We start from the raw sequence: 13,678 nt of genomic DNA, 5'->3' as shown, positions 1-13,678 counted from the left end.
TAAATTGAGGTGAGTGCCCTTTGACCTCTCTTCCTCATGTGTGAGTGTGATTATGATACAGGCTGGCCCCTGGTCCACACACCTGAAACACCAGGAGGACTGGACAATAATCTCCAGGGTGAGACTGGTGCTTCTTGGAAGAAATACATTGGATAAATTTTGTGGGTTATTCTTGTGTGGAGTTATAATTATCCGTGGTTGAAGGAAGTAGAATGCCAGCAATTTTGATGCAGTTAAAAAAAAAAGCTTTTGCAATTCCAATCAATCAGTGGTGTTTACTGAGTACTTATGGTGTGAAAAGTACTGTACTAAGTGCTTGGGAGAGAGTGCCATGCAATAGAGTATGATATGCAGTAGATATGAGCCCTGCCTTCAATAAGCTTGACAAAATCTCATTCTCCCTCTAGACTGTAAAGCTCCTCGTGGAGAGGAATTGTGTCTATTCATTCGTTCATATTCACTGAGCACTTGCTGTGTGCAGAGCACGGTACTTAGTGCTTGGGAAAGTACAATATAACAATAGCCAGACACATTCCCTGCCCTCAACGAGCTTACAGTCTAGCTGGTGTCTACGAACTCTATCATATTGTACTCCCCCAAGCACTTAGTACAGCGCTCTGTACACGGTAACTGCTCCAGATATAGCGTCAATCAACCAATTGATTACTATGTTGATACCTGAGAATGTTGTGATGCCTGTATGAGATGGAAACAAATTGTGCAACTCGACTGAATTGTGCATGATCTGCCTCTGATGTTCTCAATCCATGTTGGTTCACTTTACCTTCCCACAGACTGAAGCTTTTGCCTTGGAGAAGTTTTACCGTTTCTCAGACACGGTAAATCCACTTATTTCAACTTCAAATAGAGGCTTGGCTTGTGGTCATACATGAAAAGCAGACAGCATCATTTCTGTAAACAGACAGTGTCTGGTGGGGAAACACACCCCCTCTCGCCTTTAAGGACAAAACAAGCCATTGGCATTATTCGCTATTTTCACAAAAAATAGTCTAGCCTGGAGAAACCCTCCTCCAAATGTTCTACATCAACCTCCTCCTCTTCAAAAGTCAGGCTTTTCTGACCCCTCTGAAAGGGTGAGCTGATTTTATAAACATCCTTCAGAGGGAAACAGCAACTCATCTTTTCTCTAATGATCCAAATGCAGCCATGACACATTTTGGCCGAATTAAGCATCGTCTCAAAGCAGAGATGAACATTTCCCTTTCCTTAAAGCTGGTGCACATCAGAGAGCTAGCCCCAGTACAACCCGTTCTGACGAGAAAAAATAAACTCATGTCAAAACACATCTTGCTTCATTAGGAAAAAATGTATTCTAGGATTCCACATTCATTCTGAATCCTTCTCATGCACAATCTTTCATCTAAGATGCTCTGCGGCTCATGCGTTGAGAACAGGGAACGTCCAAGTGTGGAGTGATAATAATAATAATAATGATAATTATTATTATTTTGGTATCTGTTAAGTACTAAGTGTCAAGTATGGTACTAAGCTCTGGGTAGACACAAGAGAATTACATCAGACATAATCTTTGCCGCATATGAGACTCAATCTAAGGAGAAAAATTATTTAATCACCATTTTATAACTGAAAAAAACTAAATCACAGAGAAGTCAAGTGATTTGCCCAAGAGTGTCAGAGTTGGGACTAGAACCTAGATCCTATGACCCCCCCAGGCCCGGGCTCTTTCTACTAGACCATGTTGCTTCCCTGGTTACACTGCAGAAAACAAACCCAAAGAGTGAATTTGCCTCCCCAGTTAGACAGAAAGAAAACTGTCAAATCTTGACAACTGGGATCTCGTTTATTGTTTGACTGAGAAGGAGGTCAGTAATAAGGCAAAGAAAATCAACAGGATCAAAGAATGTTGAAATTAGTTTGGGGTGCCACTGCCTATTTAATTTAATAATGATAATAATAATTATGGTACTTGTTAAATGCTTACTATGTGCGAAGCACTGGTCTAAGTGCTAGATTATTGATTTCCTGTCAGCAAATGACAGCAGCTCACAAGGTCCTTCAGCAGAACTCCAACTCAGAATATATTTCAGTACTAGTGGAAAAATCAAAGGGATTTTGTAATCCTTTTGGAGTTTCCTATGTAGCATGTCAATCAGTCCATCAATCGTATTTATTGAGCACTTACCATGTGCAGAGCACTGTACTAAATGTTTGGGAGAGTGCAATGTAACAATAAACAGACACATCCCCTGCCCACAACAAGCTTACAGTCTAGCAAGATGCTAATTTTAACTTTCCACGAGCAATGCGGGCATTCTCCCAACCTGCTGGCTATTTCCCTCCATATTTCCATCTTCTTGTCAATTTTTCACAAGTTCCACAGAGAGGAGACACTCTCTGAATTGAACTGTTTGACTGGGTAATTGCTTGGCCTTTGCATGCACAGATTTGGCAGTTGTCTGGCTGATTTATTCTTTGGTGGGCTAGCTGTGATCATTTCCCATGTATACTGTGCAGTAATTACTTTGGTGATCTCATCAATAAACGGCCCAGTCACAAATGTAATGGGTTCTACTGAATGTGATAATAAAGTCAATGAGTCCTTCTGAAAGGGAGAAAAAAGAAAAGCAGCACAGCATAGCGGATAGAGCACTGGCCTGGGAATCAGAAGGACCTGGGTTCCAATCCCAGATCCTCTGCTTGCCTGTTGTGTGTCCTTAGGAAAGTCACTTCTCTGTGCCTCAGTTACCTCATCTGTAAAATGGGGATTAAGATTGTGAGCCCCATTTGAGACAGGGATTGGGTCCAGTCTGATTAACTTGTATCTACTCCAGCACTTAGCCTGGCACATAGTTAGCACTTAGCAAATACCATTAAAATAATATTCTAAGGGCATCTATGCAGATACTCTGTGAAAGTTTACTGATGATGGTGATAATGTATTCACAATGAGGTCACCTGCCCAGTACAGTGCTCTGCACACAGTAAATGCTTAATAAATACGATTGATGATATGTCATAAGGACTGCTTGGTTTTCTCCACCAGATAGGCAGATGTACACATACACCTAAAGCATTGTAGAATCATTTTGTCCAACTTCCTCTCCCCTCTTACCCTCTAGAAAACAAGTAACCAACAATATGATAGTTTCACATATTCTACCCAAAACCTGATCCTACCATTTGGTGATCAATTGGGTTTCCAGAAAATGTGTTCATTGCCTTTGGCTTGAAAATTCCCCTCAGGGAAATGGCCAAAGGATTAACTGCTAACACATATTGAAACCACAAAGATGGGTTGGCCTTATGCTCTGAAGACAAGGAAACCAGGAATGTTTGGAAGGCTATAAGTGAGAACCCCCTGAGAAAAATTTACAATTATCCCAGCCTAGTCCTGAATAATAATAAATATAATACTTGTGGCATTTGTTAAGTGCTTACTATGGACCAGGCACTGTACTAAGAGCCAGGGTGGATACCAGCAAATTGGGTTGGTACAGACCCTGTCCCACATGGGGCTCAAAGTCTTAAGCTGCATTTTACAGATGATGTAACAGACACAGAGAAGTGACGTGACTCACCCAAAGTCACCCAGCGGACAAGTGGCGGATCCCGGATCAGATCATCATCAATCGTATTTATTGAGCGCTTACTATGTGCAGAGCACTGTACTCCCAGGTCCTTCTGATTCCCAAGCCTGTGCTCTATCCACTAGACCACCCTGAACCTAGCAAAATCCATTCCCATTGACCAGTTGTTTGGAGAAACAGCCTGTGTCATTAGCTGTATATCTCAGTTGGTTAGAGCAGGGTACTAACATTACCACGGTTGCGGGTTCGATCCCCATATGGGACACTTGCATCTCACAGAAAAATCATAGCCTAGTGGAAAGAGGCTGAGTCTGGGAGCCAGAGGACCTGGGTTCTCATCCCAGCTCCACCACTTGTCTGCTTTGTGACCTTTGGCAAGTCAGTTCATTTCTCTGGGCCTCAGTTACCTCATCTATAAAATGGGGATTATGACTGTGAGCCCCACCTGGGAATTGGACTTTGTCCAACCTGAATAGCTTGTATCTACCCAGTACCTAATGTGTTGCTTGGCACAGATTAAATGATTAACAAATAGCATTGAAAAAATCGGTTGGAGCAAGGGGAGAGGGAGATGACTGACCTTCAGAACCACAATCTCAGGAGCCCCTGCAACATGCAGGTCTAAATATTAACCCTGCTTGAATTTTTATCCTTTATCCCACCCTATTTCCAGTGATGACGTGCATAAAATCAGGGGAGCTAGGATGTTCCTACTGTGAAGTGGTTTTTTTCTTGAATGGGGCACTGAAGTCCCATATATATCTCAGGACAATCAGCCAGTCAGTTGTATTTTTTCTTGAATTGGGCACTGAAGTCCCATATATATCTCAGACAATCAGTCAGTCAGTTGTATTTATTGAGCACTTAATGTGTTCAGCGCTGGCGAGAGTACACTACAACAATAAACAGACACATTCCCTGCCCACAAAGAGCTTACAGTCTAGAGGAGGAGCGCGACTACGATGGCAAGACTTTGAAAAGCTCTTTGATTCACCAAACTCTCAGGGCCAAATGTGCAAATCTGTTTTATCCCAACAACCTTCTCTTTGGTCAAAGCAATACCCAGCTTCTATCCCTTTTCTTATGATCAGCTATCAGCCCCATTTCCCTGACCCAGATTTCCCCACCCCACACTGTGGTAGAGTGCTGTGTGCTGGCTATACACCTCCTTGTGTACCTTCATCCTCAAGTGCTCTGTGTGGGTGGGTGGGTGGGTGGGTGTGTGGGTGTGTGTGTGTGTGGAGTGTGGGTACACACGTAGCGTCCTATGTCTGCAAAATGATTCGGGATGGAAGTTGTCACGCCCATGAATGATGTTGTTCTATGTGTCTGGCGAGGTTAAAAAGAAATGCTAAAATGACTCTGAGCACACCCCGGAAGCCACTTGAGAGATGGGTAGATTGGACTTCCTTCGGAGGGGCTCAACCAGACCATATAGTACCATAACCCTTCAAGATCCTGGAGAGGGAAGACGTGATGTTTTCGTACATCCATTTTGCAACGTTACTACTGGATGATAAAGCAGTGGTGATGATGGTTTTTCCAGCCAAGTCATAGTAATTGTTTTGTCAATCAATCGGTAATGTTTACGAAGCAGCTGTTCGGTGCAGAACACAGGACTAAGCCTCGGGAGAGTTCACCAGGGGTCAAAGTCATGATTCTCTGCCCTCAAGCAGCTTACAATCTCGTGGAATTGCTAAATGAGGTGAACTATTCTCTGCCTCTGAGTTTTAAGGGTTTTTCCTAGGCAGGAACAGTCATTGAAGCATACTCATCTTAGTTATCTTTGGCTGTGTTTCCTTATGAAAAATACATATCCTCTGACAGTAATAACATTAGATTAGGTTGGCTGGATTTATTCTGAGTCATGACAGAATCTGCCATGGTTAAAAAATGCCTGCAATTGAGCATGTTACACTGTTACTTCATTATGCCATATTAAGTTATTAAATGAATGCTGGAGATTACAATGCCAAGAGGAATGGCAATAAAGTTTTCCGTGTGCAGAAGTTTCATGAAATTTCTCAGGGGTTCCAGAGGCATCATCCATTTAAGTTAAAGGTTTCAGCACTGCAATTGAAAATTCTACCACTCTCTTTTTCTTTTTCAAACAGAATGACCTTTATGCAACCGAATAGCTTTGCACGGATAATATCTACATCCAGTTGTCCTATTGATATTTAATAGCTTCCTAAATTCGGTGCTATTTGTAGATATGTTTGAAATGTGTTGTGGAAACGTATGTAATAGGTAAATGGCCACGGGGTTGACATTTCAATTTCTTAAATGCAAATTACAGGTTACTGGCATTATACAGTCAAAGGGGTATAACTAGAAGAGAAAGAGGCAAGTTATTTCTTCACGGTCTGCTGAGCAGTGTAATAGTTATTGATCCAGTTGCACCAGGACTAGAATTTTAAAACTGGGCCCCTAGAAAATCTGCTACTGTATAGACAGACATATGGTGATCCATGCATGTGCGTACTTGTAAACACCTCTTCTATTGCTAGCTTATATTTTATTTTGCTTTTGAAAATACAACTAGTTCTCCTATAATGTGGGGGCTATGCTCTTCAGGACCTTTGTATTAAGGAATGTTCACTTCCTAGAACTTGGGTCTTCCAGTGTCTTACCTAAATAATTATAAATTGTCGTATTTGTCAATCGCTTACTATGTGCCAGGCACTGTACTGAGCGCTGGAGAACATTTGAGGTCATCAGGTTGGACACAGTCCCTGTCCCACATGGGCCTCACAGTCTTAATCTCCATTTTACAGATGAGGTAACTGAGGCCCAGAAACATGAAGTAACTTGACCAAGGTCACACAGCAGACAAGAGGCAGAGTCAGAATTAGAACCCAGGTCCTTTTAACTTCCAGCCCTGTGTTCTATCCACTAGGACTCGCTGCTTGATTCTTCCAGTAGATATAAAATAACGAAGGACAGATCACACATTGTCATAGATGCTTGGGAAACCCATTATAGCTTGCCTTTTTTTTTCCCAGTTCCAGCGACTTGTAAAGCTGGCTTAGGAAATGGGGGCAAATGGGATTTAAGCTGACCATGGCTGACTACTGGGAACTTCTCCTCAGTCAAGGGAGCAAGAGTCACAGAGGACAGTGTATCATGGGCCTTCTGGCCACCATGATATCAAGCTTCCTCTGTGGGTGTTAACTGCATTTGGAAGCTGAATAAATATAGATCCGCAACTGCATAGCACCGGAAAAGGAGGGGTCAACCTTGAAATTAGGAATTACTCCACTCGCAGAAAAGCAGAATTCTTCCAGGACTTCATTTGTGCACTCACAGTACAGGCTGTATCCAGCGCTTAGAACAGTGCCCAGTGCTTAGAATAGTGCGCCAGCGCTTAGAACAGTGCTTTGCACATAGTAAGTGCTTAACAAATACCATTATTATTATTATTATTATTATTATGGTAATTCCAAGCAGAGAGAAACAGGGAAATTAACTGTTTCTATGGAAATGAGATAGGCAGACTGTACAGGAGATCTGGACGTAGATGATTGTTATTCAGCTATTGAGAAGTCAGGGGCAGTAATACCCAAAGGAGATTCTCTTGGCTAATTGATTCATTTTTCATATCGAAGATGTGCTCTACTCTTCTGGGCAAGCATCCTGCAATTCGTCCTCTTTTCTGTCGAGCTATTTTCCAGGGTTTTGAGGGTTCTAATTTAGGAAAATAGTTTCATTAATTGTACTATGCGACTTCGTGTTTGACTATCCTTCTCCATATTGGCTGATCGTTTCCTGAGCATTTTTCACAGTCAGGTTTCCCACTCATTCCTTCGTTATTACTACTTTATTGTTATGCTATTCTGCTTCACTGACTTAGCTCATTAGCACTGATTCAGTGTTCCTTTTCTTTTATGTTCCTGATTTGAAAGGAGATATACATCCCTGGTGTAACCTTCTGAAGTTTCCACTCAGAATCTGTTATTAATGCATGGTCTAATGTCTACTTCCACAGTCTTAGCCCCTTCACTGTTGCAATTCTCTCCCATTGGATCCATCTGTCACAAAGTTTATCAGTATTGTCTTTTGGTTTAGGTATACTTAGTCCTTTCAAAAATCAAGTGTGTTTTGTGACCAGTGAGTGATTCCAGGAATTAGAGATGAAAAACTAACATAAGAATTTAAGAGGGGCCGGGGAGAAAATTTAGAAGCTGTATTAGAATTTTCTGTCATCTTTTCAACTAATCAGTAGTATTTACTGAGCAGCTACTGAAGCCAATGCACTGTATGAAACATATCAATCAATCAATCGATGGCATTAATTTAGTGCTTTCTGTGTACAGAGTGCTGTATTAATGACTTGGGAGAATACAATACAACAAAGTTGGCAGTCACATTCCCTGCCCACAAAGAAGTTACAGTCTAGAGGGGGAGACAGACATTAAATTAAATTACAGATAAGTACATTAGTGCTGTAGGGCTAATGACAGTGTCTAACAGGAGTCAGCCAGTCAACCGTATTTAATGAGCACTTAATTTGTGCAAAGTACTAAGTGCTCGGGAGAGTAAATATAACAAAAAACAGGCACATTCCCTGCCCTCACGAGCTTACAGTCCGCAGTAACCAGAAACACATTTCCTTCCCTCAAGGAGCTTGCGATCTCTCCATTTGTATTTTGAGGTTTATCAGTTTGGCACTGCTAACTATACCAAAGTGACTATTTTTCAGAGAAATAAGCTATTTTAGCTTCTCAAAAGCACACACGAGGCTCAGGTGTTTTGTATAGCTCTCTGCCCACAATAGGTGCTCAATAAATACTGTTGGTTTTTTGGTACTTGTTAAGCACGTACTATGTGCCAGGCACTGTACTTAGCACTGCGGTAGATAAAGGTTAATCAGGTTGGACACAGTCCCTGTCCCACATAGAGCTCACAGTATTAATCCCCATTTTAGAGATGAGGTCATTGAGTCACAGAGAACTCAAGTGACTTACCCAAGGTCTCACAGCAGACATGTGGCAAAGCCAGGATTAGAACTCAGATACTTTCTGACTCTCAGGACCATGCTTTATCCACTAGGCCAAGCTGATTGATTAAGTTGGCAGTTATATCCTTACTGTTACTCCAAAACCTTCATTCTGATATGTCACTTCTTTTAAACATGGATTAAACTCCTCAGAAAATGTATTTTGGCTTCGCCAAATCCAATAGGCTTAATAAATAGTTTTGAGTGTTTTTAACAACAAAGATAAAACTGGCAATATTTTTATTAACTCCTTTCTTCACCCCAAATGGCAAATAGGAATTTAGGAGGAAGGATTGAAAGGAAATGATTGATTTCAAATCTGTTAAAATAGTGTCCTTCATCCACAGACAATGGCAAAACCCCATTCTTAATATGTAAATCATTAAAGCTTTGATCAAATGTAACATAAACATTCATCCAAGAGTCTTCTTTCGCATTTCTGTCTCATGCTGACATTTTTATTTGTGTTTGATTTTTGACATGTGAATTATCAGGTCATTAGAGGGTCTCAGGATTCTGATTATTAATTAGAGGGTCTCAGGATTCTGATTATTGATGACCGCAATTAAACCTTATAATGAGTATCTGTGTCCTGTAACTGCTAAAAATAAAATAGTAACTGTCCTTACTGAGCACCTATAGAGTACAGAGCACTTTACTGGAAGAAGGCAACAGGAACCAAAGATAAATCCCTGCCCATGAGGAGCTCACAGTCTAATGGGGGAGGTAGACATTCAAAATTATCGACTGCTATTAATCACAGCTGTAGGAAGAAGATAAATGAGTTAGGTAGCAGAGCCATCATGCCAGGATGAAATAAGAGGATAAATGATGGAATGAACCATGGCAGATTCACACCTACGTAAGTGCCAAGCGTGGGTAAAAGCAACATGTGTGCTTCATTCGGGAAGCCATATCATGTCCACAAGTGGCTTCTTCCTGGAACTTATCCTCCCGCTGAAGGTCGTTCTTCGTTTGTGTTTCTTGGGACAGGACGACGAGGTAAGAGAAAGCCGGTTCAGTTTCACAGCCTACGGCATGGGGCCATGTCTGCAAGCAAAGGATGCTGGGACCTCGAACAATCCGGCCCAGGCTGTCCCCAGGAGCCCCGATGAAATGAGGAAGGTATTTATCGACCGAGCCAAAAAGATTGACACCGTGTCCAGGGCCTGCTTCCCCATGGCCTTCTTGATTTTCAATATTTTTTACTGGATCATCTACAAGATCCTTAGACACGAGGGTATTCATCAGTAGTAGGATTAAGGCTCCAGAAGCACATTCATGTGTTTGAGGTGGGGATGGGGAGTGAAGAATGTAGAAATGTTCAACGGCATAAGGGGAAATGAGGTTATATTTTGACTTGCTGTGCGAAGTCATACCCGGACTAGTGAAGACGATCTTTCACGAAGACAACAGTTATCGGCTACTGTGAACTTTCGATTCCGTACTAAATGTGACCGATTTTTTCATAGTAAATCATACCACTCTATACTTGAGCTTTACTGCCAATGTGTTTCTATAGTAAATATTCTTAAATGATGGTATATATAAATGGGCAGTACTCTTCGGAGTTCCTTATGATTTAAAAAAAAATCCATTGTATTTTCTATCAAAGGTGAAATCGTCTAAGGTGAATCCCATAGGGAAACAAAGACCAAGTTTTCAAGTATCCATTTTTGTTTTAAGCTTAGCTGGCAGTGTCAAATCGATGGTTTCACCCGTTTTCTTAAAGATTAAGATCAGTGTGTTTTGTAATGACCCTCATCAGCATTTAAAGAAGCAATGACTTCATAAACAGGCCAACTCCTTTGAAACATCTCACAAATGGCCCAGGAGATCTGATGCTCTGAATAGGATGTTCATCCATTGCAGCCAACTCCACAGTTTCAGGGAATTATAGGGGGAATGCATTGCTGTTTTTAATGTATTTAATGTATTTTTTATTCATCCCCCAAAAGACCCTTTGATAAAATTTCAAACTGAGAGCAATTTTTAAAAATCTTTTTACCGGATGCTTAATTTTCCTCATCTAACTCTGTTTAACATTTCATCTTAATAAGAGAGAAATGGAGTGACCCTGATTGATTTGAATTTGTCATGTTGTACCCCCACAAAAAACCTAGATGATCATTTAAAATAGAGTCTGGTTTCCTTACCCAGTAGTTGAAATTAAATAGTTGTAGCATGTTTCTTTATTAGCATTGATTTTTGCTGCGGAACTAATCAAAAATTTGACCCAAAAGCCTAAGGGGAGAATTTTCGCTTGATAATTTTCAAATGGGTTTCCTCACTCCCTACCCTCCTGGAAACACAAGTTATTTGGGTGAGTGACTTTTCCACTGAGAAGTTTCAGATTTGAAATATTAGATGAAAGGTCCATGATTGGCTATTGGAGGGAAAAGCTGCGGAAGTTAGATAGACTCATGGATAATAAAGGAGACAATGGGAAAGTTAGATGGTGCATCTTTAACTATCAAGATGGATGAAGAAGGACAATCATCACAGTTCTAAAAGCTGCTGTCAGGGACGGAGTTTTGGACTTGATCATCAAGTTTCTGTCTCGAGTGAATTGCTTCTATTATTGTTTCCCAGCTGCAGAAGTGAGCCAGTGGGCAAAAGAATCCAGCTTCCAAATTGTCAGTAGGGACAAACTCTTACCCTAGGAGGGTTGAGTTAATAGGTAAGAGGAGCTATTTTTTTCAGAGCAAAGCTAGTGAAATTATTTTCCTTTTGGGCCTCACACTGTCAAATGAGGAGCTGGAACTGCCATTCCAATGGAAGATTTCTTGTTTGGTTTTTTTTCCAAATAAGAATGAGTCACATCAGGTACCTCTCTGAAGGCCTTTCAACCAATAGCTGCACTACAAACAATTCTTAGGTAACTGAAGAGTTTTTAATGTTGGGTACATCTTTCACCATCTAATGAAGTGCAAGACCTCACCCCGAAAAGTGTTTTTCTTGTTTTTATGGTGGGTGAGTCGAACAGTACCACTGAACAGCTCCTCTCTTTCAATTTTCCTTATTCTGAGGTTGTTTTTTGCAGTTGGATAACCAAAAGCTAAATGCAGCTGCTGGGAAATGCAAGCCGGATTGCTAGAGGCACCGTGCATATGAACTAAACCATAAAAATGTATCTTTATGCTGAAGATTAAAGCGCGGTAATATCACATCTTGTCTTTTTGAGGATTAGACAGAGTAATTAAAGATAATGTTTTCCCAGATCATTTTAAATAGCCTTGGGGAAAAAAATGCATGATCCTATTGAGGATTTTCACTCATTTGAGTCCAGTCTTTTAAAAGAATTATTATTTATAGAATGATCTACCAAAAACATGCACCATTTTGTAAGGGTATTGTGTGTGTATGTGTGTGTATGTGTGTGTGTGCATGAAGCATAGGGAACTTTTCACATCAAGTACTAAAATCTCTTCCAAAACATCATCTGGGTTCCAAGGAGATTTTGTAGTGTAAGCGACCATATTGAGGTATTTATGCGTGTGTTTTCGCCAATCAATCAATGGTGTTTATTGAGCACTTTGTGCAGAGCACTGTACTCAATGCTTGGGGGAGCACAGTGCAACAGTTTGGGTAGACATATTCCCCACCCACAAGGCACTTATAGTATAGAGAGGATGAGAGTCATTTATATAAATAAATAAATAAATCATGTTATGCATTTAGTCATTTAGTAGATGGCTTTTAATGAGCACCTGCGGTGTGCAGAGCATTGTACTAAGCCCTTGGGAGAGTTCAGAGGAAGTGAAAGATGCAATCCCTGACCTCTTAGAGCCTACACTTTATCCGGAGGACCTGTCTGCCTCCCAAATCTTCAACTCCCAAATCTTCAATTAAACCATAACAATGTATCTTTATGCTGAAACTCTTAGTACAGTGCTCTGCACATAGTAAGCACTCAATAAATACGATTGATTGATTATGCTGAAGATTAAAGCACAGTAATATCACATCTTGTCTTTCTGAGGATTAGACAGAGTAATTAAAGATAATGGTTTCCCAGATCATTATCATTCAATAATAATAGTAATAATCATGGCATTTGTTAAGCACTTACTACGTGCCAAGTACTGTACAAAGTGCTAGGGTAGATACAAGACAGGCTAATTGGATATAGTCCCTGTCTCCCATAGGGCTCAGAATCTAAGAGGGAGAGGGAACAGGTCTCTTATCCCCATTTTTATAGGTGAGGAAATCGTGGTGTAGCAAAGTTAGGGGACTTGCCCAAGGTCACACATCTGGCAAGATGTGAAGCCAGGATTAGAATCCAGGCCTCCTGACTCCCACCCTTGAGGACCCCAAAATGAATGGGACTAGGGAAGTTGGCCCAATCCAGACTTTCCCATTTTCATTCATTCATTCATTCAATCATATTTATCAAGTGCTTACTGTGTGCAAAGCACTGTACTAAGTGCTTGGAGAGTACAATTTGGCAACAGATAGTGACAATCCCCACCCAACAACGGGCTCTTATCTAGAAGGGGGAGACAGACAACAAAACGAAACAAAGCTAGTAGACAGGCATCAATAGCCTCAATATAAATACATAGAATTATAGATATAGACGCATCATTAATTAAATAAGTAGAATAATGAAAATGTGCATATATACAGAAGTGCTGTGGGGCAGGGAGGGGGGTAGAGCAGAGGGAGGGAGTCGGGGAGATGGGGAGGGGAGGAGGAGCAGAGGAAAAGCGGGGCACAGTCTGGGAAGGCCTCCTGGAGGAGGTGAGATTTCAGTAGGGCCTTGAAGGAGGGAAGTAGTTTAAGATCCCACTGGTACGCACAGCAGGAAAGGCAATTTAAATTGAAAGGAGTCCCATGTGGGATTGTCCAACATTACCCACTTGCAGAGCCAGACCCATAGATCAGTCAATTGAAGGTATTTTTTGAGCACTGATTTTTGTGAGGAGCACCTTGGAAAAGTAAGATACAAAAGAGTTGGTAGATATGATCCCTGCCCTCAGGAAGCTTACATTCTAGTGGGACAAACCACATGTCCTTGGGCCAGAGTTGCTCTTGCAGCCAACAAAAGTTTCATTTACTGCTCAAATCCACCGCACATCTGCTCACTGCCTCTGGCTCTATGCCTGAT

The 13,678-nt window shown here is 41.1% G+C and overlaps 1 protein-coding gene across 2 annotated transcripts in view; it reads left to right on the top strand.

Annotated features, from left to right (window-relative positions):
* Window positions 1-11,851, top strand: part of GLRA3 (glycine receptor alpha 3) — a 117,538-nt gene extending 105,687 nt beyond the window's left edge. Inside the window, exons 9-10 of one of the 2 annotated variants that reach the window (XM_038755276.1) lie at window positions 795-839; window positions 9,562-11,851. In XM_038755276.1, the coding sequence (XP_038611204.1) occupies window positions 795-839; window positions 9,562-9,822 (306 nt within the window). In that variant the 3' untranslated portion in view covers window positions 9,823-11,851. The remainder of the gene's footprint in view (window positions 1-794; window positions 840-9,561) is intronic. The other variant, XM_038755277.1, reaches the window with a different exon arrangement.
* The last annotated feature ends 1,827 nt before the right edge of the window (window positions 11,852-13,678 follow it).

Source organism: Tachyglossus aculeatus, chromosome 12 (assembly GCF_015852505.1).
Source record: "Tachyglossus aculeatus isolate mTacAcu1 chromosome 12, mTacAcu1.pri, whole genome shotgun sequence".
Lineage (NCBI taxonomy): Eukaryota > Metazoa > Chordata > Mammalia > Monotremata > Tachyglossidae > Tachyglossus > Tachyglossus aculeatus.
The sequence above is the reverse complement of the archived record's forward strand: the minus strand, read 5'-3'. Positions and strand labels throughout refer to the sequence as shown.